We start from the raw sequence: 26,290 nt of genomic DNA, 5'->3' as shown, positions 1-26,290 counted from the left end.
CAATTCTATTTGAACACCTATTCCAAGAATCAGGCTGCAGTATGAAGAAAACTAATGTTACCGGATACAGACGAACTGAAGTAATTGCTGGATCCTGCTTCTAACAAGGAATGTCAACCAAAATGCCAGGTTGCAAACTGGTGACATCAGCAAGCATATACAGCACAGGCCGCCCCCTGTCCAGCGAGCCCACCCAAGGACCTAGTGGGGGCCACCCAGAGCCAACCAAGGACTTAAGGAAGGCTCCCCTGTAACTCCTCAGCTGTCAGACCGGGTATGGAACAGCTGGAAGATGAGTGAAAACCCCTTCGGGGGTTAGGTGAAACCGAGGTACGCTCCTGGCTAAAGAAGGGCAGAAAAAAACCACAATCAAAAGGTGATGGGAGATGTGGAGTATTTAAGTATTCCTGTCCTGCCTAGGAAGAGGAGGAGCTAGATCTCCCTACGTGCTACTGGGGATAGCAAGGGAAATATATTATATAAGTGTTTACTAAGGTTTCAGTTATTCATTTGGGATGCGCTTCAGCTGAAGTTCACCTTCACTTACGGATCTAAGGGAAGATTTACAGCGTGTGAGTCATTGTGTTAATAATGAAAGTGCCACAGACAGATTTAGAATTGCGGAAAGTCCTTCTCATTACCTTGGTAATGCATTTAAAATCAGAATAAACTAATTATATTTTAATCTTTCTCTTCAGTGCACTCAACACATCTACAATGTTCCCATTTTACATTTAAGGTACAGAAATCCCAAAAATTACCTGCAGCATCAGAACCTCACCATTCCTCCTGATATAATCAAACACACTCCATACAAATAAAAAGTATTAGCAAAAAGGTTACATATACAAAAATAAAATTTTATTATAAAAAATGTTTAAGCCGTGCACAATTTCTCCTCTTCTGCCATCAGTGACTCGTGTGCCTCCTATATCAGCCCCATTCTAGGTCTGGGGAGTCGTCCGGTTTTGAGACTGAAGGTGGATGTAGCGATGGTGGAAGTTCAGAAAGTGGAGGCCATCCAGGAGGTAGGCTGTAGCTGGGGGGTTCAGATATAACCGCACTGTGGAAAAGCAGCAGCTTGTCAGGATTCATTTACTCTGATTAATACATGGATCCCCAATAATGTGCGTGTATATATATATATATATATATATATATATATATATATATATACATACATACATACATACATACATATATATATATATATACACACACACACACGCATGCAACCATGTTCCCTATGTTAGCCAACTTTAAAATGTTACAACTTACAACAGTGGTATCGGAAACACATGAAACCGGAAGTACTCATACCAGCAAATGAGATTGACAGAAATAAATTAAGCAATCAGGTAAACTCGGTCCATGCACTTGAGTTTATCACTCACAGGTGCACATGGGACGTTTAGTTAATGTGTTCTTTTGGTTGCTAACCGATTCATAATCTATTTGAAACTGTTGAATTCAGCGACTTTTTAAACAAATTTTTACAGCTGAATGTCTAAAAACCTTCACATAAGTAATTCTTTAATGATGGCAATTTTTTTCCAGGGAACATTCGACTCAAAAGCAGACACTGATGAGTTGTTGCTATAATAACTGTAAAGGCTTCTTATAATGTTGTGTTCTTTTTAATTGATTAAACATTTAGAAGTTGTATTTTATTATGGTAATACCAAGTGCAATTAATGTATTGTTTAAGTGGAAAAGTATGAACCGTTCTTTGATCTAAAGAAATGTCTTGCTAAATCCGAGAGCACAGGCGGAAAAAGAAGTCCCGATGGACATTTGCACCACATTCTGCTTTATGTTTGAATCCCCACTGTCTTTATGCATCTGACAATACACATAAAACCTTTTCTGACCATCACATCTCAATAGTCAACCTCTCTCTTCCAATTAAAATTTAATATAACAAAGCCACTAGCAATGTTCTCCTGGGCTCCCTCCTTGTTTAATGAGTCGCCTAAAGTCTTATTTAAACTGTACTCCACTGGGACCATCATTTCAGTTATAAATCCTGCTGGCACAATGAACCTTCCCAGGACATTCAAGAAGTGCTGATAAAGACCAGTAATGAGAGAGACCCTCTTCTCACATTTAAAAGCACATCCTCTCTCTCAAGCTGGGAGTGCTATATGGCAAAGCAGCAACTTGCTCGGCTCAGTGACCAGGAGAGTTTTATTATCGCTCAGCAGGTCTCCGTTGAGAGCCGTGAAATTAGTAAAGCATTCAGGTAAACAAGAGACATGCCGTGCGCACTGAATGATCACAGCAGCTTCCTGTACCTGATGGCCTTCAGCGTTACGTTTTTGTAGCCAGACATTATCAAAAACATTGCTTTCTCTAATATTGCAAAGGACACAGTTTTAAAAGTTTGTTATAAGTTTTTTTCCAGGTAGAACAAAGGAAGAGAGGGACCTAAAGATAAGCATACAATGATGCATCAGAAAAACCCGAGCAGGGTGCCCATGGTGGACAGCAAGAGGCATAAGTAGTAGGAAGAGGCAGGTGGTTCTGGAGACCCCATGTCACATTGGAGAGAGTTCAGGAGGGCTACAAAAATGGTAAATGGTTTGCAGGATACAAATGAGCAGGAAATTCTAAGGTTGTTTAATATGTTTGCCTTGGAGAAAAGAAGGGAGATGAAATAGAAACATTTAAATACTTAAAGGCATTGAACAAAGTACAGGTGTGGGCTGCTTATTTGAATTGAGAAATTTTAGAACAAGAGGGCATAGTCTTAAATTAGAGGGTCAGATGCTTAGATGTAGCGTAAGGAAGCTCTACTTTACTAAGCGGGTGGTAGATAAATGGAACAGTCTCCCAGCAGAAGTGGCAGAGGCTAATGCAGTGAGGGAATTTAAACATGCATGGGATGCAAGGTATAAAGCTATCCTGACTACGGGACTGGACCAAGGACCGACTGAGGGTTGAGTCCCTTACAATCAGGAAAAGACGACAGACTACATGGATCAAATGGCTCTTATCTTCTATCAAATTCTAACATTTTTATATAAAATAAAAACACTTTATATGCATATAACTTAAAACAATAAGAAACCACAGAAAACAGACTGTCGTCTTGGAACAAACCCTCTCCACAGGAAGCTACATTTAACATGTTAAGTGTCAATACTAAGAGAAAATCCATGTATTGAGCCATACAGGATATTTTAAATATCTATTTTCACAGCAGTAGACAGAAGTCTATAAAGCGGTGCACAGGGTGTCTGGAAAAAATGCACATGATACCTAGACTTTAATAGAAGCGTATTTAACTGTACATAATAAAATTCCCTACTGCCTCACTACACTAATCAAAAGAGTGTGGGGTTGTGTTCTTACATGTTCAAGATCCACAGAGCTATTAATGACACACTACTTAAATAATAAATGAAGTGTAAATTGTTTATTTTCCTCTAGGGCCCAGATCATTGTGAAAAACAGTATGCTAAAAGTTTTTAATCTTGAGCAGCTCAGTACATAAGCTTTATTAAACAAAATAATCAACACCAGAGAGCTAGAACTTGGTACAAACTGGGAAGATATCAGTGAATTCAAGATTTGCTACACAGATTCCATACTGAGCTCTTCTGTGAGAATCTGGCTTAATCCGATTGGTAAATAATATATTGGTAGATAAATTGCTTGTGTGATCAAGGAAGCTGTAGGTTGCATTGCTTACATAGAAGCAGGACAGGCCTGCTGCTTTAGAAAAGGTGGAAGAGATTCAGAGAAAGAGCCCAGATGGGGAAAAAAAGTTTGTATGCAGCAATATCTACGCCCTTGAGCCATCATTTCCCCCGTCCACTACATTTGGCTGACCTAAGTGCTACTGTTAAAACACAATCTGAAATCTTGTGCAACAGACCCCTAAGCAACAAAAAAGAAAAATTCTGTCAAAACAAGGTAACATGTAATCAGCATTTAGAATTGCAAATGGCTTCCTTTTTCTAATAACAAATTTTAAGTCTAGTGTCCCAGGCACCCCCTCAAAAGAATCCATATTAAAGTACTATGTAAGCTATATCCATTCTTCCAAAACGAATGGCAGCACTTTCCACACATGCGCCATAGGGTCTGAACAGACACCCGCCTGCAGAGTTCATTAAACCAGCGCTGGAGCTAACTGAGGGTGAATATATCACGAGCAAAATGCACAACACAGCTATTAAAGTGCATACGATGGCTGGCATTAATTTGGAATTGATCAGAACAGTTTTTCATAACTGCATTTTATGACAATATAGCATCCGGGACACCGATCATTAAAAGCAATGCAGATCATGGATACAAAGATAACTTTCCCTCCATTCTATTAAATACAGCTGTGTATTTTAAGAAGGTTTGTATTTTTATTTAAAATATTTAACTATAGAGAGAAACTATCCTTGTGTCATGGGGAGCCAATACTGAGCTTTGTTATTTAAAGCACCAAACAAGTCTAAAATAATTAAGGCCAAATTATCTAGTACAACATTAAGGTGGTACTCAAAATCAAAGGGTCATGCACATAGTGTTCTATTTTATGTTGATCAGAGGCTCCCTCTGCTGGACTCACCTCTTATTGCTACTGTCTTTTCTCTTGACTAATTCTTCAAGCCAGCGTCCTACATTGCACGGGGGAACATGACTGTTCCGATCAACTTTCCGTCTCCGTTCTTCTGCATAAAAAAGAAGGACATGAGATATTTCAAAATCTTTTATTGGGAGAATACAGACCTAAACGATAAATGTCATAAATGCTCTTTCATGCCCAAAACAATACAAAAAATGAAAACAAGAACAGTGTTTACAACTAGAACCTACTTTCTGTGTTTCTTTGGGGCTCATCTAAACACCCACATATTGACCCCCTTACCCTGTTGGTGTTTAACAGCCAACGAGCATCTCAGCAAAAAAGATAGCTATGGATCCCTATATTTATATAAATAAAACTATGAAATGGGTTGTTAAAAAGATATCGAAATATGCTGATTAATGCCTAGTTTTAGGAATTGGAGCCATTTTAACAACCAGAGTAATTATTATAGTCATTTAGTATTTGACAACTTGTTGTACAATTCTGCTGCATACATTAGAAAGCTGGGGTTTATTCTCTGAACACCAAGGTGTAGGAGAGTTGTGGTTAGATACATTATTAAACACAAATTACACAAAAACAACATTTTCCTGGGGCTGAGCCTTCATAATGCACAGTTAATATGGGTAATATGAAGACCTCATTCAATGATGAAGAGACTGCACAATGTATATACCTCCCATCAATGGTGAAAAATCAATAAATGGATAAGTTTCTACTCACCTTCCACCTGAGCTTTAAGGTCATCAAGGTCCTCCACTGTCATATGTGAAAAGCGGCAGCCAGGACCAAAGTCACACTGACCTGGAAGACAGGGGTTTCAAGTTAGTCTAGCCAGTAACATAAGCAGCGTTTTCATTGAATAACAATAGCGTCAGTGTTGTAGAAACAGGACGTCTTATACTTACCAGACTGAAGATAGCGTCTGCATGGTTTTTTAGTTTGCTCTTCTGCTAGGACTTCTGATGCATCTGAGAGAAGAAAAAGAAAAACTGCTCAGTGGTACAGCATGATAATTAAAGGATGAAGAGTCTTAGATGTAACATGACCAAAGGTAGAGGATGATACAGCGAAGGGATTTAATGGGGGTATGCATATGGCTATCCTTAATAAGACACGACCGAGCATCAAACTAGGTTTTAGATCTTTGGATTAAGAACAGTTTAAATACAGGTCAGATTGTTCTGATCTGCACTCAAATTCTATGCGTCTATTACTAAAAACGTGTGTCTTACTACACTGGGATACATTGGGAGGTTGGTCCACCACGCAACCTTGCACTTCCACTTCTTGTGTAATATACCCATCTCCACCAGACAGCTTTAGCATTGAGCTCATCACCTTCACCTTACCTGAAGTCCCAACTGTTTTGTGATGAAACATGTGACCTCCGCTGTACACCGCTGTGGAACGTGAGGGTGCTATATAATCAAAGATCAATAACAAAAATCCCTCTCCTGACAATTGCAATGAGGACTAGCTTTACCCCATAAAAAATGCCATGCATTCTGCCATACATTCACCCGAAAGCAAAAGTCAATTTTAGTAACACATGAGCAGCTACACCACTGCTGCTGTCAGCGCTCACCTCTGAAGAAGTCATACCAGGCCTTCTTGCTCCTCTGGTGCTGCACGCCGTTCAGATGCTTCTTGCGATTGTGCAGGTTGTCCTGGAAGGAGCGGTCACAGTAGTCGCAAAAATACCTCCTGCCCATTGTGTAAGGCGCCCGTGCACCCGGCCTCCAGTATGCTCACTGCCGGGCAGCGACTATAACAGCCTTCCAGGCCGCTACAGAAACCAGCACAAAGGCTGCCTACAGCACAACAGACCCCACGAACCCAACTTCTTCTACTACACTACTTCCTGTAGCCACTACGTTACAGCTTGCAATTCCCGCGCATGCGCACAGCAGCGCCTAGCTGCAATACATTGTCACCTAAATAATTCAACTGTAGGCGTTTGTATGAAACCGTAAACTATACTGTATATATGTATATAAACCAGTTCTAGTTGGCACCGTAATTTGAATAGGTGAAGCTATGTCAAACTGGGTTATGAGGGTAAGCAGCACATTTACCGCATATCTTATTACAGGGGAAGGTACAAACAACACCGCAGAACGAAACCTGTGAGTCACTTCCGGTTAGTGACGGAAGCGCGTTTAATCAGGAAGGGTTTCTCTGAGGCACTGGAGACAGGTCTGTCTGATTATTCCTCTGGCAATCTGCTTACCGTTTGTATGACTGTGTATTATTAATGACAATCACTCTGTGTCCAGCAATGCGTTCCGCTGGAGAGCTCTATTCGTATTTTATTTAATTAGTAACTATAAAGTGCTCACTTTCTTATTTTCAGGTCAGATTGGCCTTCACCTTTTTCCTATCTCTCCCCTATTACAGCTATATGCACCTTTCCAGTAGGGAAATGTCTTCTGACACCATTGAAGCTTCTTAACTAATTATTGCACTCATTTGTATACATGTATCAATATATAACTCAATTAATAGACAGTCATATGTTTATATTGAGAAGTTATTTTGCTGCCGTCCGTCGCTTTGCTTATTTGTGTTTACCTATTCTAAACAAACCCAGTTGCCTAGCTAAATTCATCTTTTTATTATAGTTTTATTCGGTTTAATGTTTTCATTTGATCCTACAGTACCAAATGTAAACTGTTTAAACTAGGGACTCATTAATGATGCTTATAAGAACCCAGACTTTATGGATAGAATTAAAATATGGCATATAAGTGGCACTAGGTGGGCTGACTGATGGTTCTTTGCAATTTGCTTATTATTTCCTCAGAGATCTACTTAAGCACCTTTTAATGCAACCACAAACAGTTACCTTGTGCTCATTAGATGCTTTATTATGACGACTGCTGCCTTTTTCCATAGCTTCCAGTCCTGTTAATGCTATTGTATGTTTTGTGCTCAGCATGCCAGTTCTGCCGCTGGATGAGCTGCAGGTCACCGAGAAAGATCCAGTATCGGGAAAGTCACGGACACTACCGGCCCTGGTGAGGCTTATTACTGCAACATGAGTTTTTTAAATGACAGAAATGTATTCATTCTAACTCATAAACCTCCTAGGTCAATCGTTTGTTTGCTGAATTGTTTACTTGTTTTTAGGAGTAATACAAACCGTCTGGTACAAATGTTTTAGCCATTAATGCTTTACTGACAAGTCTTAATGAAGCTTTTAGCCTATTCTTGGTAATACAAGCAAATTTAGATACATTCTAGTAATTTTAAGATATCTGTACTGTATTTATTGACACACAAGCCATTCTATCAAATGAAAATTAATAGATTGTTAGCTTGCAAGCAGAAGCCACTTTACTTAATGTCAGCTTTCTTTTAGTCATACCCTTTGGATGTGTGTACTATAACAAGCATTGCATAAGTTGTTGATGCTATTTAATTAAAAAATGATAATAATGGTCATGGGCATTTTATTCTGTTTCTTTTACCATCTTCAGCACCCTGAACGAGCATCATCTAGGCACTTTGTAACATATGTATCTCCTCCATCATCTTCTGGTTTACTGGAAGAGTTCTTGGAGAGAGCTGAATTTATTAAACAGGACCTGCAGTGGTTACTTGCACTACCTCACGATCTCTTTTGGTGCCAGGTTAGTATGTTATACCAACCAAGAGTGCAAAACTATAGAGTTTTAATGATCAAAACATGTCTTCCTCCACATACCAAAAAAAAACCAACTAGAATCAAATTTATATATTATTATGACCCATGTCTTTCAGCTTCCCTTTTCTATACTATACTATGTTGTGTCTCCCTTTTGTCAGGTGATATTTGATGAGTCTTTACAGAAATGTCTGGATTCTTACCTGAGTAATGCACCTAGAAAATATGACAGTAATCCCCCACTCCCACCAACTGTGCAACAAGTTCAGAATGAACTTCATCGATGTGTCTTCCTCACATTTTTACGAATGTCCACACACAAAGAGTCCAAGGTACAGAAAAGGCAGCTTCAGGAGAAATAAAAATCAGATTTGCTGTGTTACTTAACCTGTGTCAAACCGTTTATCATTCACAGGAACATCACATCACCCCTTCTGTGTTTGGTGAAATCCTGTACAATAACTATTTGTTTGACATTCCCAAGCTGATGGATATATGTGTCCTCTTTGGAAAGGGAAATTCTGCCTTGCTTCAGAAAATGATTGGTGAGCGACATACCCAAAGTCTGCTGTCACCACTCCTGTTTTCTATTCATCAATTTAAATCTTCTCTCTGTAATTTGAAACAACTCATGTGTTTCTTTCCTTACATTCCCTTGTTTTTGATATTCCCTTGTTATCCCCCTTTGTTCTTTGTCTGTCCTATTTTAATAGCATGTTATAGGAATGTAATTTATTTGCAGGTAACATCTTCCAGCATCAGCCTAGTTACTACGAGGACCTTGGTAACTCAGTGCCAACGCTACTGCAGGTTAGTAGGAAGTAAAGAGCTCAAAGGGATATGAAAACTTTTACTTAGAATCCACTTTTCTGCCTCATTAGGTGTTTAACAACATTCTAGAGATCTGTGGGCTGCAAATGGATGGTGACAAAGCAGAACCTCAGAAGCTGGGAGACCAGAGAAAAACAACACCTCTTGACATGGCAGAGGAGGTCAGTAAATCATTTTTTTTTTTATTATTATTATCGCCTCTCCTGTTTCCTTGTTCTAAGATCTTTTTTTTGTGCTATGCTTAAGGAACTACAAGATGTGTTGCTTTACCTCTGCGATACTTCCAGCACCCTGTGGGCTTTCCTGGACATTTTTCCAGCTGCCTCTCAGACATTACAGAAACATGGCTTCCTAAACAGGTAAGTGTAGTAACATATTGAGTGAATAAGCAGTAGTAAAAAGTTGATCCAATCCCTCTGGGTCAGTGGGAAACATTCTGATGCAGAGTAGATACACCATTAGATGGTGAGCAGCTTGCTTGCAAGCAGGCTTCCAAAGGATATGAATAATGATATTTTAGTATTTGAAACAGCAAATGATCTGTATACACTAGTCGGTATATAACAAGACAAATGGATGGATAAATTGTATCTCAATTGTATGAGAAAAAGGTATGCTGTGGTTAAATCCCTCCACTTCCTTATAAAGTCACCCTGGTTCATCTCATGGCTATTGTTCAGATGGCATAGAGGGTTAAAGCTAGATTCAATACTAAACCTTTTTCTATGATTCATTGCTGAAATTCCCTAGCTGCATATGCATATAAAGGAAAATACATATTTTATTAGTAGTATCAAGTTAAACACAGATAAAACCAGTTGTTTTTGTTAATAACCTACATTATTGTATTTATGGTCAAGGAGAAAAATATTTTGTCTATGGGACTTCCTCTTTAAAGGCTAGTAGTGCTAGGGTGGCATGGGGACAGTGAATGTTCACCCAAGTACAAATCTTTTGTTACACGTAGGCTGAGCAGTTTTTATGAACTGTGCTGTCCGGAGCTAGAAGATGCAATAACGAAGAGGAAATTTGAAGATAAAGGGTAAGACATTAGCAAAACAGTTTTGATTCCCAGTGCAAAGAAAAGGGGAATATTGTGGCATTTGTCATCAATAGGAACAGAAACATGGACAGGACTAATCACATTGTCTTTATTGAAAGGCAGGAGGCCTTTCAAATTTGGCAGTGCCTGCAGACATATTTTAAAATATAAAAAAAAAGTAAAAATAGAATAAATAAAAGTGTAATAAAATGTAAAAATAATAAAGGTCCCAGTGATGTCACCAGGACATCATAAGGAGAACCATCTAGTTGCAAGAAAATAAAAAAAAATTGGTGCCCCTCCAGCTGGAAATATACATAAAAAAAAAAAACTTTTCTTGCATCCAAAGTACAAATGTAGGAAAAAATAGTGTAGCATTTTGCACCCTTATAAAATAGCAATACACTACTTATTGCCTTATAACTTGCGGGGGGAAAGCCCCCCAAAAAACATTGGGTATTTCCTAAACTTGGGACAAATATTATAATCTATTAAACAGTTTTTTTTCATTAGCTTTTCAAAGTGTTTTTTTCCTTCAATTTACCGTTTTTTTTTTTTTTTATGTATTTTTTATAATTATGTAAATAGTCACAAAGGGGGTTAATTAGCGGTAGACCTAATGGTCTCTTGCAGCAAGCAGAACAAAAGCCCATGTACAGCTCGGGTTTTAACGAGCCTCTTGCTTTTATTAACAGTTCTTATTTGAGAGAAAAAACTTTGAAAGGGCAGAAATGACATGAAATTGTCAATGTATAAAACATATTATGGGATAGCTCAGCTTGTGACTTGGATTAGTACAGCGCTTTAAGATGAAACCCAGTTTAGAAAGATAAAACTGGATGTGAACATCAACACATTTATCTTATGTCTGGAAAGCTGGAGGGCTGTCCTATTCCTACTTTAAGGAGAATGCAAATCTGATGGACCTCATCTCCATCCAACATCTTTCTGCTCTAATAATGAGGGCATTGTCAACATAAATATCTTTCACAATACTCTTGTTTTCCTAGACTACAGGCTGGTCTCTGGAGCAGGCTTTCTCATTCCAGGAAGAAGATGCTAGAGATATGTCACACAATCCTGAGCAATTCATGCTTACAGCCCATCCTTGAACACAGGTATTTTTTTTTTTCTCCGCAGAACAATTTCCACAAACCTCCACAGATGCTCATAAGTAGATTACAATTCCATAAGTAGCAAAGATTCAAAAAACAACAGTATGCCACTCAGGGAGGGAGACTCAGAACCCGAGTTAATGCCTCAACTATAAAACATATCAATCACCTAGCAATTAAAAGTTGTTAGGAAAATGAATACACGTATAACACCTCCAGTTCAACTTTAATGTTTCTGTAGTGGTAATTATTATAGCGTAAAAAAAAAAAAAGGTTTTACGCTATAATTTACATATTCAAAAAGGTGGTATACATATGCCTCTTCTCTATGTTGGCACATGGAAAATCAATTAAAAGTTGGCTTAAAAGATGTTTTCCTATTAAATCCCCTAAACATTTGCCATTTTTGTTCAAGAGCTGACAATATACAGCCGTATGTGGAGGAGTTCTTGGAGATCCTGACATCTCTGCTTCCAGAGAGAAGGTGAGATGTTATTTCCGATAGTTTCTGAGATATTGCATGTGTATGTTGTCTTTTGGGTGTAAAACCTCAGACCATGGAGGGTCATCACCAGTAATTATTTTTCTTATTTTTTAGTAGGTTTTGTGTGTAATTCAGTTAAACTTCTAGTATCTGGTGCACATTGTTTTATGATGCTTTTGGGTAGAAGACTACACAGGGTCAAATAAAATCAGATGTATGCCAATATATAATTCTGGTTCAAGTACCAACAATATACATGACTATAACAGAACCAAAACAAAATCAAGATCAGGCAAAAAGTGTAAGTGAAAACAAGATCAAAACTGAACTTACATCATTTGTGAGAGAGCAAAAAATGACCAGGATGGTCCTGAGCTACTCTTTTTAATAGCCGCTAATCTTTTTACAATACGTTTCAAGACAGCTGCGGAGTTCTGTAACATAAGAGCGTTAGTTGGGTTCCCAAAATGCACCTTATCTTAGTTGGTTTGTTGGAAGATTACACTAATTGGATTATTTTTTTACAGTGTTATACTCTTAATTTCTCTCTACGAAAAATGTGATTACAGTGTTATTTGTAACAATATGGAATAAGTACTTTTCTGCATTTTTTCCTTAACCGGATGTTTATTGTGATTTTGTTGTTTGGCTTGTTTTTCCTATCATGCTGACTGACCACTTCTCTCCATAATTCTAGTCAAAACATTGTTATCTAGTGTTATTTTATGGCATTTGAACATAACAGGAAGCCGGAATATCTCTTTTTAGTAGATATTACAAGAATCCTATTTTTTTTCTTGCTGTGGGAAAACCAACCAACAGGATCTGTTGCATAACCTGTTAGTTTCCAGGACATTTGGACATTTCACCCAGATATTATTTTGCATTGTGAGGACCCAGCCTGAGTTTGCTTCTCCTGCTAACAATGTGTAACAATGCATTAATGCGGAGTGATTAAGACTTTCTTGCAGGAGAAATTTCCAGATGTTGAGTCATAATGCACATTAAGGTCAAATTTACCTAACAATTTAGCAAAATCACTATTATATAGATTTTGTGCCCAGTGGTTTACTAAGTGATCCCTTTGCGAACTGGCTCCTAGTGGCACACAGTCTGAAAATGTGGTTATTGTGTATCTTGGCTACTTGTCAATGCAATATGTAGCATGTGGAACTCCAATGCGGTTCAACCAGCATTCTAAGAAGAATGTAATGTTCCTATGGATGACTAAGCATTGTGTAAGTGGTAGTCTCTGCACTGTTCAGTATACTTTCCGGTTGTGACTGATCGTGTGTTCCTAATAACTCTGTCTGGATCCACAGATTTCTGTGCGATTACGATGAGCTGTTTCCTGTGGCTGAGGATGTGAGTTTGCTCCGGCAGGTTTCCCCTTCACTGTATCCTTTTATGAAGCTACATTGCTTGATGTAAGTGTGGACAGGGTGTAAGAGGTCAGTGATGCTCTGTTATATCCTTAGCCTTCTCTCAGTGATGAGACTCGCACTACTTACATCTTGCATGGGGTACAGGGGTCATGGGCAGATAGCCGAAGACCCAGGCCCTGTCTTGCACCCCCACACACTGGCAAAGTCACAGAGGGAGCGTACGCTGGTGCTCATCAAAATTCTCAAAGTATAAAAGAGCCTGAGGTAATGAGCCATTACAAAATTAAAATCTGTCTGTCTATTAACCTGTCATGTCCATTGCATGAGGATGACCAACGCCACAGTTTCCACTATCTCAGCCATGATGGTGGTTACAGTCCACCACTAACAAGAGAGTCCGAGGATGTCAGCTCTTGCTTTAGTGTTTATTGGCCAATATTTGTTTTATTACATTTCTTACGCCTCTGTTGTTTCCTTTATATCTTTCTGTTATTCCACTTAGGTTTCTGTAGTAACTTTGATTTTGTTTAATGTTATCCATTTTTTCAGCACTATTTCTTACTCTGCCCTGCGGCATTTTCTTTGTCTCCGTTTTTTTTAGGTTTCTGTTTAACTTTGCTCTATATCTCCCCACAGTGTGAAGGAGCCGCTGCCTACACACATCTCACTGATGTTGAGCTGGATTCACTGGTGTCTCAGGTGAAGGATTTGCTTCCAGATTTCGGGGAGGGATTCATCCTTAGCTGCCTCGAAGAATATGGAAATGATCCTGAGAAAGTCATAAATAATTTGCTAGAGGAGAATTTGACACCACGTCTGCAAGAATTGGATCGCACCATGCCCAGGTACTAGTGCAGTGACATCTGGAAAAGCTCATGTGCTCTCACACATTATCAAACCCTGTCTTATTTGTACCTACTGCTTACTGAAAGAATAAAATGGGTAGATTAGATGGGCTGAATCTTATCCTAACCATCACATTCCGCGCATTTGGTTTGAATACCCCGGAACTGGCCCTAAATTAACATGGGATAACATTTAAAAACTGAGACTGTTTGTAAACTTGCTTTTATAAGTAGTGCTAAGTCGCTACTATTGTTTTTGCTCTATCTCTGGGGTAACTGAGTAGATACGGAGGCTCACCACAAACTGGTAGCGATGGAGGTGGCAAAGCAGGGTCTGTATGCTCCCTGGTGCAAGATGGCCTTCTGTGTCACTGTTCTAGGAAAACTAATCTCTGTGTGCAATGCCATTTTGTTTAGACAGCAGAAACCAGAACCATGCCCGCTTGTTTCCTCAAGATCAAACATCTATGCAGATGATGAATTTGATGTTTTCAGCAGAGATGTTGTGGACGCTTCACGGATTTGGAAAGGAAGGAGGTGAGAAATCTTCATGAAGCAAATTATCTTCACCTTTAATCCATATTCAGTGCGTGTTCACACTGCAATGGTGTACAGCAGCTGATAAACCTGTGTGTGCATATATATCTATAGATACAAATAATTAGCCTTGATAAAGGCTGCAATGGGTTAGCCACCACTTTTTTGTATTTCACAATAAATAATAATATAGTACATAAATTATGGTGTGCCACAGGAAACAGGAGACCTCAGCACAACTCCTGGCAGATAAGAGTGTGATCGCCGGACAGAAGGAGCGGTATTCCCGATATGCCATGGTCACTGAAGAGCACATTGTCGATGGTGATTACGATGATGAATATGATGATACTTATGATGGGAACCAGGTTGGCGCAAATGATGCAGACTCTGATGATGAGCTGATCAGCCGCAGGTATTCGGTCATATCCTTCATACTTTGTTGTCTACTGTTATTCTCTTCTCAGCCTTTATGCTCTTTCCCCACTTTCACCATAATTGATCTCTCTCTCCTGTTAGTTTTCTTTGAAATCAAGATAATGCAGAGAATATTTAACTAATAATACTTCAGGATGTTCAGAAAAATATCTTCAGCATTTTTGTTGTGAAACCCAAATTATTATATTTATGGCTGCTTATACCACTATTTTACCCTCCATGCAAAACATTGGAATTGGCATGTAGATGAGCAGCAAATAAGATTTGTATATTTGTATATTTATTCTAAAGTTAACAAATTAATGCCCACTTGTTACTTATCATTATTTGGCCAACTATGTCCTCCCTTCTGTTTTGTCTTATTCATGCTTTATCACTCTAGTGTTAAGTAGGTGTGTGCATATATGGGATTTGAGGAATTTTAATTTGTACATTTTCACTAATGGTATTAAGCATTAATTGTATTATCTTCCATTTCTGTGTTTTTTTACATTTCTTAGACCCTTCACAACACCACAGGTACTGAGATTGCGTGAAGAGGCTGCAGTAGAGGAGGATGAAGAAGAGGAAGCAGAAGAAGAAACTGTGAAGGTACAAAATTAATGTTTTGCCATCAGAGCTACTGAATGAAGGGGAAAGAAACATTTTAGGAAGTAAAACTGACCTTGTTTGGGTAATGTCTAAATGGAAACCTGTTGCCTACACATGTAAACAGCCTTTGGATGGCTAGCAGGAATGCTAAGTATTTATATAGGATTATATTTTATTTATTATTTATAACTTCATAGCAGCATATGATGTCACAACAGACAGTAATTAATGGGCATGTTCTGAATATATGATTACATGGGCATATCACATCAGTGAATGACCCAATACATTTAAAGATAGTTATCTCATTGGATTTCAGTTCCACACATGTTTTGGTGGCTGGTTATCCATTCCGCCACTACTTGGTTGTTATTTTTTGAGACGGACAGGACAAATAGAGATTGGCAACAGAGAGACCACCAGTGCCCCCGACATGTGTATATAGAAATTATAGTGATATATATATATATATTGTCATTTATCATGGTGTGGAAGTATACAAGGTTCTATTGGTACATCAGGAATATGTAATGCTTTCTAACTGGACGCTGTTTTCTTGTAGCCCGATCACTTTGTGCAAGACCCTGCAGTACTGAGGGAACGAGCAGAAGCACGGAGAGCCAGTTACTATGCCAGAAAAGGGTGAGTAACCATTGAGAATGACCTTTACTCCCTACTCTACTTGACGGCAAAAGAATAGGTTACCAGGTTTCCATGTCAAGTGTTTACACGCTATATCCATTTAATGGGCTTACCCAAGCCTAAATGGGGCAGTATTGAGAATTTTTGGTCTCTAGGTTCCATGGTTTATCCATTTCTTGGTTCTGTATTTTGCCTGTACTTACCACAGTAAGAGTACCAGTTAAGTTGGTTGGTTTACAGTTGAATCTTCATTATTTCAAATTTGCAATTTTTAATTTCTCTCCCACATACAAAATCCATACTAGTGTGCCATAGGGGTATTCGGAAATTCGGAAAAGAATTTGAAGAAATTAGCCAAGCCCATTCCCCAATGAATAGAATGACAATCTCAAAATGTTCTGATCTTCTAACATAGTTCATGTAGTCTGGTACCTGTGGTTGCTTATTACACTCTGTCCTACAGAATTCGACACGACAATTCATCGGCTTTACTTGGAGCAAACAGAGGCCAAGGGCAAAGTAGAGACACTTTGCAGGAACGAAGGAAGAAAGAAGCCAACAAGGGTGTCAGAGCCAACCACAATCGCAGGGCCATGGCGGACAGGAAACGGAACAAAGGCATGATACCTTCCTAAAACCTAATGCATCGCTCACCTCAGAGGGACAATCGTATCCTCACCCCTTGAAACAAGTGGAGTTTGGCTTTGTGAGCAATAATAGGCTAAATACAAGCTTTATTTGTGCCATCCTCCAGGACCATTCTGTCTCCAGGTCCCACATGTTTACCAAGGCTATCACAATTTCAAAGTGAACACAAGAATTATCTTGCGTTTTGTTTCAATACAGCTTTCTTGGAGTGAAATGTCTTTTGATAAACTGCATTATTTTTTTTTCTTAAGCTGCATTACCTTGACATTCATTGTTTATTGTGTGCGTGCACACAATAGGTTTGTTCCTCGCTTCCCAACTCCAGTCGCTATTGTGTTTTTTTGTGTAAGGCCCCATTGGGTGCTGGTAGCACATCCTGCACTAAGCATTGTTAATGAATGGCCACAATCCTTTCTGCCATTCTTCAATTCATGAGATTTCCAAAGCACAATCAATGGTTGTAACATGGCTAGCATTTAAGAGAACAGCATCACAACAGCCAAAAATATACACACACACACACACACACACACACACACACACACACACACACACACACTCTAGTATGCAGAAGTAGATGATAAATCTTGGCCACTTGGCCTGGGAGTCGGAGCTCCAAAGTGTGCTTGGAATAATTCCGGAATATGCACATTTAAATAGATAGTGCCTTACTCATGGATTTACACTGTAATCAGATTTTCTGTTGGCCAAGACAAGATTGTGGAAAATGTGTTGACTTAGAAACGCTATAAAAGATCTCACTGTTATGCGCGAGATCATGTGGTTAACTCTTCATTTCATTCTGATAAATTATATGGCTTTTGTCTTGGGATGTGTCATAAAGCATGATGTGTTTAGCACCCGTCTTTTTAGGGCTATTTTAAGATTGGCAATTCCACCAATTCCCAAGTGCAATATTGTGCCAGAAATTCAGTATCAACTCACTTGTTGTGGGTATTACTGTGCTAGCTTTGTTAAAACCAGAAATCCTCATTAAAAAAGGCAATGAGATTTGCACATCTTGTCTCTTGGAATGAGAAGATGCATTTGACACCGCCCCCCCTTCCCCAACTGGCTATTCATTTAATAGTCTTTTGAATCTTTAAACTTCTTAGAGCTTGTTAAAAAAACAGGATCTAGATAGTTACATAAATGCCCAAGCTATAATTCCATTAGAAATATTTCAGAACTGCCCTATACTGTACTAAAATGTTGCATTTTAACATCTTAACTCCTGGCAGGGTGGGCACAGTGCGTAGCTACATGGTCACCTTTAAATGTTTATTTTGGAAATGCATGGGGGTGAGTCAGTTGCCCATTTCCGTATCTCCTAGCCAGTTGCTATCCAGGTAAGTCAGGCAAGCTTGGTCCTCTGGCCTTAATGCTGGGTTGTTTGGAGCTCTAAGGTATTTCAGAGCCCCCTCAGCCAGGGCGGGTGTTCCCTTTTTTTTCGGGTTAGCACATCACCAATTGCATCAAGCAGCCAATCGGTGTAACAATCTCTGCACCATGAAGAAGGCGAGGAACAGCAGCAGCAGCTTCTAGCTCAGGTAAGCATATATACCGATGGCTGGGTTTTTCACTGCTATACCAGGACTGCATAAGCAGATATCGCTGTCTAACTATTCAGGAAGGGGATCCTGCTAGATGCTTCTGCATTATGTCAAAGCAGAGTAGGCTTTTAAACCAGATAGCCCTACACTGATCGCTTTTCTTGAGGGTTTTTAGAATATTTTAATGATCTTTTTAAAAGTTAGGCTTTAATAAGATTTCCTGACACATTTAGTCGGCTATGGATAAACACGGATTAACCCTTAGCTAGGTCGGCACATTGTAAAACATTAATAGGAAGAGACTGGCCGTTTAGAAATACAAGAAAATGTTACCATTACATAAGTTATGGTGGGTAAAGGTGTTGGAAATCCTTCCACTTAAATTTAAGGGGTATAAGTATTATTAAACACTCATCTACAGACACCAGACAAGCCAGAAGGCTGTTTTTTTCCCTCAGAAATCTCATGGTGCTGCCACAAGGGATTCTGGATAGGCGCATGCAAATAAGGCTAACAATTAAGAAAATGTTAAACTATTCTCCGATGCATACAACAGAAGTCAAACCCCTATATTAAAAGGGACACTCCAGCCATCTCATGCACTTGAATCCATATAACAGCTGCAGCCCCTTTAATTCCCACAATCACTGTACGATCCGGATCATTGTAAGATCCGGATCATTGTAAGATCCGGATCTTTGAACGACTCTCTGCCTTCATTGGCATTCTAATCATTCAGAGAATGTCACCATACTGTTATGGTATATAAATAAATACATTAAATACATTAATAATCACTGCCCCCATGATTTACATTCCCCTTTACCTGCAACTGCACCTTAAGCTAACTTTATTAAATTAATTAAATTAACCCTCACCATTAAATTAACTCTAAACACCCCATCAACCATGACTGCCCTAAAATTAACCCTTAACACCCCATCAACCATGACTTCCCCTAAAATTAACCCTTAACACCCCATTAACCATAACTGCCCCCAAATTAACCCTAAACACCCCATTAAGCATAACTGCCCCCAAATTAACCCTAAACACCCCATTAAGCATAACTGCCCCCAAATTAACACTAAAGACCCCATTAAGCATAACTGCCCCCAAATTAACACTAAAGACCCCATTAAGCATAACTGCCCCCAAATTAACACTAAAGACCCCATTAAGCATAACTGCCCCCAAATTAACCCTAAACACCCCATTAAGCATAACTGCCCCCAAATTAACCCTAAACACCTCATTAAGCATAAATGCCCCTAAATTAACACTAAAGACCCCATTAAGCATAACTGCCCCCAAATTAACCCTAAACACCTCATTAAGCATAACTGCCCCCAAATTAACACTAAAGACCCCATCAACCATACCAATTTATTAGGTAATTTATCTAGAGTACATGCAATTAATTTAGGGGCAGTTATGGTTAATGGAGTATTTAGGGTTAATTTCAGGGGCCGTTATGGTTAATGGGGTCTTTAGGGTTAATTTCAGGGGCCGTTATGGTTAATGGGATCGTTACGGTTAATTTCAGGGGCAGTTATGGTTGATGGGGTATAAGAGTTAATTTTATGCTGATGATTGAGGGTTAATTTAATTAATTTAATAAAGTTAACTGTAGGTGCAGTTATAGGTAAAGGGGGGCAAACTCAGGGGAATCTAAATCCTGGGGGCAGTGTGAACATTATTAATGTATTTATTTATAAAAGTATGGTATCAGTGATATTCTCTGAATGATTCGAATCTCTGTAAGATCCGGATCCCTGTAAGATTCGAATCATTCGACTCTTCGGTTCATTCGACTCTTCGGTTCATTCGACTCTTCGGTTCATTCGACTCTTCGGTTCATTCGACTCTTTGAACGACTCTCTGACTCTATGAGTCATCGTTCCTGTGAGAATTAATGAGCTGTAACCTGACCCCAGAGTGCTCTGCAGATGACTCACAGCTCTAGGATCAGGTTACAGCTGCATGATGATTCACAGACTGAACCGCTACAAACGAATCGTTCAGTCTAGTGAACCGACTCATCCGGATCACTAAAAAGAACCGGATCAAATGAACGATTCGTTCATGATCCGGACATCACTATGATCTATATATTTAAGAAGGCACAATACTTTATACTGTGATGCAATTTCTACTATTTCTTTACAGTTTGGTAAAGAAAAACTTTCCATAAACCGGCATTTTACCAATTTTATTTAAACATAAGTATTCTTTAGAGCATGATAAATACATATGACAGGGCAGCCCCCCAGATTTCCACATTGATCTGCGAGGTTTTCCGCCACTTCGGCCATCTTGAACCAAGTATTGAGCACTGTCTGGTGAAACACGACTGCGGGAAGAAATGCGTCTGGAAGCTGTTACGGTTCCTCTTCGTACCTATGCTTGATGTGTTTCCATAGTTTCTGCAGGAGACAGAAAGCGAATTATTACGAACACATTCATTTCCAAACGCGATGACAGCCAGATGAAGAACGGTTTTATGATAGGAATGAGAGATGGTATACTTTTCCCAGAGCCCTCGCTTATCATGCAGCCTCCACACGCATGAAAGACGAATTTCAAACCACGGTTCGCACAGATATCAGCGGCACAGAACACCAATAAAGAATACGTGTGCATAATATCAACAGCACATGAATAGTCCTCATTGTGGCAAAGCGCGGTAACCGTATCCGCAGCCATTGCCCTTGGCCCAGCTCCAGGCCTCCCCCGTCACGATGCAGTCAGGGGAGTTAAGTAATTAAAGCCCTTACATATCCTAGCGGCACATATATTAATTCCCCTGCCGCTTCCAACAGGGATTCCAGTCCGTCCTACAATGTCCGCGCTGACCCTTTCGTGTCCTTGGCCCTCTCTCCAACCCCAAAATGTTCGCTTACCCCTTGGTTCAAATGCTCATATAACGCGTCAGCCCCTTGGTCAAACGCCCTCTCAAACAGCACAGCCCCGACCACAATGGCGAGCGTAAAGGTAGAAGTCCGGCGGAAAAGCGCCCGGTACAGTGAGCTTCCCAACGCCATTTCTGTGCGTGCGCTGTCAGTGGCCGATCTAAGCTAATACGTCACATCCGCCTAGGTAAGAAGGGAAGCGACAACTTCCGCTCACATGACAACGGCTGCGTGTATTAACCTTTTCACTGCTGTTTTTCTTCCTAGCCTATGAGCAACTGCCGTAGAATTAAAGGTAGCTATGTACATGCGCGGATTGGCGTGATGTGTCGGCTAGGAATTTCTAACCAATCGTAGAAAGGTTTTTCTAACCAATCTCCACTGTTTTCAATTCGTCGCCGTGCCCCCAACCGGAGAAACATGGTGCCTCTTTCCCGTAACAGCACGGTCATCGCCCTGCTGTGCAACTCGCATACCGATTACTGTGATCTCTGCCTGGTTAACGGCCATATGGGCGTTGGCAAACGGCACAAAATAATTTGAGATTATTAATTGGTCTATTTAGTGAGCAACTGTGTGAAAGGACAAATGCAAGGTTTCATAGTGTCAATGGGTGCACGAGCTGTGTGTAATGGCACACTCAGCGGGCATCATTGTGCCTGTGAGGATACAAAACACATTTCTGCTTCAGTCACTATGTATCATCGTCCCTGTGATGACACGGAAAACGATTCATTTTTTAAATTAGGGTATTTACCCCTTTAAGTGGTTTGTTTGGGTGTTGGATAGACCACGCCTATAATTGGGATACGCTCCACCTACAACGCGCGCATTCTATCAGCTGTTAAAAAAAAATACATAACATGGTGCAGCCCCACCCACTAGCAGCACACCTCATTTCATCTCCAACTATTCTTTTTGTAAGGCAGCGAGAACACGCCCCACAGTGTTCAACATAGGGGGTGTGTCAGCGCGTTCCCGTATCACACTTAGGGGGCGTGGTGTTGCTCGTTCCTTCCACATTATTGTGGTGCGCGTGGATGACGTTTCCCCTCTTGGCCTTTCACCGTGCCCGCGCCTCCGCCATGTTGTTTTGGTTGTGAAAAAGAAGGAAGAACCCAGAATCTCGTTTTGACAGCAACCGACAACGGGGAGGAGGTGGAGAGACCACCGGTACCGGGGACCCTATCCCTTAGGGCCAAAAAAGGTAACCGAACTAATATTCCTATAGCGTTTTTGCCAGTTTCATCTGTCGGACAAAGAATATGTTACACAAAATATCGTACGCGCGTATATAAACACAGCTACCCACAAAGCGGTTACGGTATATCTACACAAAGCGTTTATGCAGACGGTAAAGCGCTATTTCTCTATGGTGTGAATAAACTGACACATAGTCACATTCTCTTATATAGTTCAATGAAGTAAAGGTAATATATAGAACCAACGCTATACATGGAATGTCGGCATTGTTGCAATATACGTATTTAACATAAATACACGCCTCCGATGCTTCCAGCAGGGCATATACACATCTGTTTGGGCCTGTGAGGTACTGTGCTGTGGCTGACGTGTTACATGCATTTAGTATGTGTACATCTAGAGCTGGATTAAAGTGTCATTTTTTCAGATATTCCTTATTTACCGTCATACCGCTTTCCAGTCAGAAATAGATATGCAGCTTTTTTTTTTTTAATTGTGCTTTATTTGGATAACATGTCAATATTCAACAAAATGTGCAAGGACCACCACAAGATGCGTGTGTGTTAATAAGCGTGTAGTGGCTTTTCTGGTTCGTAAAGCTGATACCGCATGCCATATTGTAGTAGAAAAGGGGTAATCAATGTTGGCGATGAACAATAGTCATTCATTCTCTCTCTCTCTATTTATGTGATCTAATATGTTTGGCAAGCCTTTCCATGAAAGGTGTAGTTCAGAACGGACTTTTACATTTTTAGGCTATATGTTTCTATGATGTATAAAATGTGTGTTTCTAGAAGCCATTGAACCTCTCTCAGTGGATCTTGAGTTTAAGGAATGGTGTTATTTAGTGCTTTTGATCTGTTTCCCTGATGATCGTTCATGATCCATAGACTCCCCTAAAACACATCAGGTTCTCTTGTGATTGTTTATTTGAGTAATGATCATACAGGGTACGTGAAGAATTAATCGTAAGTTCCTTGTGGAAATTGTTGGACAAGGTGATATTTTGGATCACTAAAAAGTCACATAATCTTTACAGTTTGTTTCTGTCGCATTAAAGGAGTTAAATAGTTCTGAATATAAGTCTTGTAGTTAACGCAGGTTATAGCAGGTATTTAAAATGCATTTCTTTACATGTAATGTTGTAAAAAAATCCATTCTCCAATGTGTGATATTGTGATGGCCATAAGTTTTTCCTTTTCAGATTGGAAAGCAAGTGTTATATGGTGATCCCATGAATTTCTTGTGCCCTGATCACGCTGTAGTAAGCTTCCGACATTACATTTGCGTACTTGTTCATAAATACGTAGATCCCTTTAATTCCCAGCTATGTTAATGCAGTCATTCCTCAGGCAGTCATGTGACGGAGGTGAGATGCAAAATCCGAATTCCAAGCGCGTGAGCCACATACCCTTTGGCACATCTCCGTACCGTTCCAAATCAAATAGAGAGGAGCGAAGTAGCAGATACCTTCTTCGTGTGTAGTTTTTACTCCGTCAGCGGGTACACTTGGCACACACTGCCCGTTGGGACGCACGCTTGATGTGAGCAGCCGCCCTTCGAGTTTGAATGAACACGTTTAGTTGTGTTATATCAGAGTGTGTTATTCAGACAGCGGATTGCCATTTCTTACTTTAGCTCTGTTATTTTAAAGATCAGTACTAAAAACCAAGAAAATAATTGCCGGGCTTTACTAATTCATTTAAACAGGATTCATAATACTGAGGGGGGGGTAGTGGCGGGAGATAAAATAAACTTTTCAGTGTGCTATCATATAATGTAGCATGTAAAGAGCCACATAGCATTACATGTATGCGGAAGACGCGGGGATCAGGCTGACTGCGCTGTAACTTTGTCCGTTCAGTGAATGGTTCGTGTTGCTGTGAAATGCTGCTTCCACGCCAGTTTTTAAGAATCCAGTATTGTTCTGGCAGCTCTTTTTTTTTTTTTTTTTTTTGGTCTGTTTCAGACCTATACCTGTTATCTATACAGTATACAGAGCCAGCCAAGCTTTTTCTACAGCAGGGTTGAACCTTCACAATATATAGTGAAGTCAAAGAGCTGAAACACAACTCTCCTGTCATCTCCCTTCTATGTGAATACGAGTAAGAGACCGATAGACGTGCTTGAGAAGTCTGCCCAGCGAGAACGCTTAATGTATGTAGAGGTTTAATATTTCCTCTCTTTGTTAACATGTTATGTGTTTGGTTGTAATCGGTTATAATTTGTCACTCGTACCGTTATTCCCTCTATCACGAAATAGACCAATATAAAAACATGCTTGTTAATGAAACTGTATATTGGATTTTGAATTGAAATTGTATTGATCTTTCTGCCAGTATTTAGAACCTATTAAGGACTGTCCTGGGGAAATGTCTTTAATATACCGTAAGTTCCGATGTAGAGCGCTCTCACCATTCTTTTTTCCTATTACTGTTTAAATCTTGCGTGGAGGAACCACAAGGGTGTTTGGTAGATGCTCAGCACATTGTTTTTATTTAAGGGCTTGTTATTTACTTTTATTATTCTCTTCAACCTACCAGTTCTTTTCTTCATTTGTCATGTTTCTGTTGTGAGCAGAACAAGAGTGGATTATGGATCTCTGCAATGTTTGTGTTCCTTATAGAAGGTGTATTATTATACATACTAAGCTCGTTTTTATCTCACTTGCTGAGGACCCTTTGACTTGGATCGTAAGGCTAGCTTGTGCTGAAAGTATAATCTCTGCATCTGCACAGCCTTCCGTAAACCTTTGTATAGCAAAGGTAGATTAAGTATATAACCGGCGCACGTTTCTGTTCCCTGCTTTGGTCTATTCTATGGTTATTGTGACGCATGCATTTCTGGAATCGGATGCCTCTATATATTGCATAACACAGTGAGACGTTGCTCATGAAAAAGTATTTGCTTGCTTGAATTTTTAAGATGTTTTAAAGGTTGTTAATTTTGTTTTGTTAAAAAAAGGCTGTAAATATTTTACTGCTATGTATTCATTATAAAGTAGAACGTTCAGCAAATGCCATTCTTACGCAATCCTTTAAATTGCAATATGGAATCTATTTCAAAATGTATAGTTCGTATTTTTTTATAATTTTTTTGTTTTATGATATTATTTCAAATCTTGCGACCTTTCCTATTTATATACATGCAAGGAAGTGCTGGCAACTTTTAGCCCAGGTGGCATGTAAAGCCATGTGGCCCCATCAGTCCCTCTCAGGTAACTAACATATGGACTCACACACCCTCGCACACACACACACCATCGCACTTACATAAACTAACACGCTCTTGGTGATCTACACATACTAACACTATACTTACGCTGTATGGTTATGTCCCCTCCTGGTGATTAAGAGGAAAAAAAAGTATTGACCAAACACTTTTACTAGAACGAATTTTGATCTCAGATACTAAAGTTTCAAATTAACTATTTTTTTGTGCTTAGTGTTTACTTTGGAGGTTTTTTTTTATGGGAACTAATCACATCTTAAAAGCCGCTAAGACTGATTCATTAGCTGGGCAGATGCAGCGGATGTATTTTTGGTGATAAAATGAAACGCCGATGTTGATTCAGACGACAATTGTTTGCCGTTCATTGAGTGTGAACGGATGGTATCTTTAATCTGGCTTTTTGTTTGCCTTGCTCTTTATTGCCACTTTGGTGACCTCATACAATATGAACTTGTTTAGTTTTTGACTTTACAATTCTAAAGCAGGTAACTGAACTGGCTTCCTCGACTTATTATGGTCACGTCACCTCATGAAAGGAAATGATTGGCTTATTCCCATTTTAATAAGAGAAACTAATAATCCTATACCTGTGT

At 39.5% G+C, this 26,290-nt stretch overlaps 4 protein-coding genes across 6 annotated transcripts in view; 2 read left to right on the top strand and 2 right to left on the bottom strand.

Annotated features, from left to right (window-relative positions):
* Positions 1 to 839: 839 nt before the first annotated feature.
* Positions 840 to 6,486, bottom strand: ZMAT5 (zinc finger matrin-type 5). 2 transcript variants are annotated; one of them, XM_053468574.1, is made up of 5 exons: positions 6,180 to 6,486; positions 5,500 to 5,562; positions 5,315 to 5,395; positions 4,571 to 4,670; positions 840 to 1,063 (listed from the first exon to the last, which is right to left on the bottom strand). In XM_053468574.1, the coding sequence occupies exons 1-5, from the start codon at positions 6,304 to 6,306 to the stop codon at positions 934 to 936; spliced, it is 501 nt and encodes a 166-aa protein (XP_053324549.1). In that variant the 5' UTR covers positions 6,307 to 6,486; the 3' UTR covers positions 840 to 933. The 2 variants fall into 2 exon arrangements, with proteins under 2 accessions (XP_053324549.1, XP_053324548.1); XM_053468573.1 differs by having other exon boundaries at positions 4,571 to 4,673; positions 6,180 to 6,482.
* A 248-nt stretch (positions 6,487 to 6,734) lies between these two features.
* Positions 6,735 to 17,012, top strand: ASCC2 (activating signal cointegrator 1 complex subunit 2). Of its 2 annotated transcripts, none has more exons than XM_053468557.1 (19): positions 6,735 to 6,790; positions 7,530 to 7,611; positions 8,074 to 8,226; positions 8,402 to 8,572; positions 8,656 to 8,785; positions 8,983 to 9,050; positions 9,122 to 9,232; positions 9,318 to 9,430; positions 10,039 to 10,113; positions 11,124 to 11,231; positions 11,644 to 11,712; positions 13,035 to 13,109; positions 13,202 to 13,361; positions 13,734 to 13,942; positions 14,360 to 14,479; positions 14,697 to 14,894; positions 15,418 to 15,508; positions 16,071 to 16,150; positions 16,614 to 17,012. In XM_053468557.1, exons 2-19 carry the CDS (start codon positions 7,531 to 7,533, stop codon positions 16,783 to 16,785), a joined length of 2,184 nt encoding a protein of 727 aa, XP_053324532.1. In that variant the 5' UTR covers positions 6,735 to 6,790; position 7,530; the 3' UTR covers positions 16,786 to 17,012. The 2 variants fall into 2 exon arrangements, with proteins under 2 accessions (XP_053324532.1, XP_053324531.1); XM_053468556.1 differs by having other exon boundaries at positions 6,774 to 6,790; positions 7,490 to 7,611.
* Positions 17,013 to 20,544: 3,532 nt separating this feature from the next.
* On the bottom strand, positions 20,545 to 21,463 carry LOC128499662 (cytochrome b-c1 complex subunit 9). Its single transcript, XM_053468575.1, has 2 exons — positions 21,255 to 21,463; positions 20,545 to 20,777 (listed from the first exon to the last, which is right to left on the bottom strand). Exons 1-2 carry the CDS (start codon positions 21,393 to 21,395, stop codon positions 20,733 to 20,735), a joined length of 186 nt encoding a protein of 61 aa, XP_053324550.1. The 5' UTR covers positions 21,396 to 21,463; the 3' UTR covers positions 20,545 to 20,732.
* Positions 21,464 to 22,281: 818 nt separating this feature from the next.
* The window catches only part of MTMR3 (myotubularin related protein 3), a 33,703-nt gene continuing 29,694 nt past the window's right edge, over positions 22,282 to 26,290 (top strand). The window contains exon 1 of the mRNA XM_053468554.1: positions 22,282 to 22,470. The gene's annotated coding sequence lies outside the window, so the exon portion shown is untranslated. The remainder of the gene's footprint in view (positions 22,471 to 26,290) is intronic.

Source organism: Spea bombifrons, chromosome 1, assembly GCF_027358695.1.
Source record: "Spea bombifrons isolate aSpeBom1 chromosome 1, aSpeBom1.2.pri, whole genome shotgun sequence".
Classification (NCBI taxonomy): domain Eukaryota; kingdom Metazoa; phylum Chordata; class Amphibia; order Anura; family Pelobatidae; genus Spea; species Spea bombifrons.
Note: the sequence above shows the minus strand (reverse complement) of the source record. Positions and strands in the feature narration are given on the sequence as shown.

Excerpts from the sequence above, each read along its gene's own strand:
- ZMAT5 (XM_053468573.1), bottom strand. The coding sequence starts at position 6,306 with ATGGGCAGGAGGTATTTTTGCGACTACTGTGACCGCTCCTTCCAGGAC. Across the intron at positions 5,563-6,179 it reads CTGGTATGACTTCTTCAGAG|ATGCATCAGAAGTCCTAGCA; the intron begins GTGAGCGCTGAC and ends TTCTTCTCTCAG. Across the intron at positions 5,396-5,499 it reads CAGACGCTATCTTCAGTCTG|GTCAGTGTGACTTTGGTCCT; the intron begins GTAAGTATAAGA and ends CCTGTCTTCCAG.
- LOC128499662 (XM_053468575.1), bottom strand. The coding sequence starts at position 21,395 with ATGGCGTTGGGAAGCTCACTGTACCGGGCGCTTTTCCGCCGGACTTCT. Across the intron at positions 20,778-21,254 it reads ATGAGCATTTGAACCAAGGG|AAACTATGGAAACACATCAA; the intron begins GTAAGCGAACAT and ends TGTCTCCTGCAG.
- ASCC2 (XM_053468557.1), top strand. The coding sequence starts at position 7,531 with ATGCCAGTTCTGCCGCTGGATGAGCTGCAGGTCACCGAGAAAGATCCA. Across the intron at positions 9,431-10,038 it reads AAACATGGCTTCCTAAACAG|GCTGAGCAGTTTTTATGAAC; the intron begins GTAAGTGTAGTA and ends TGTTACACGTAG. Across the intron at positions 16,151-16,613 it reads AGTTACTATGCCAGAAAAGG|AATTCGACACGACAATTCAT; the intron begins GTGAGTAACCAT and ends TCTGTCCTACAG.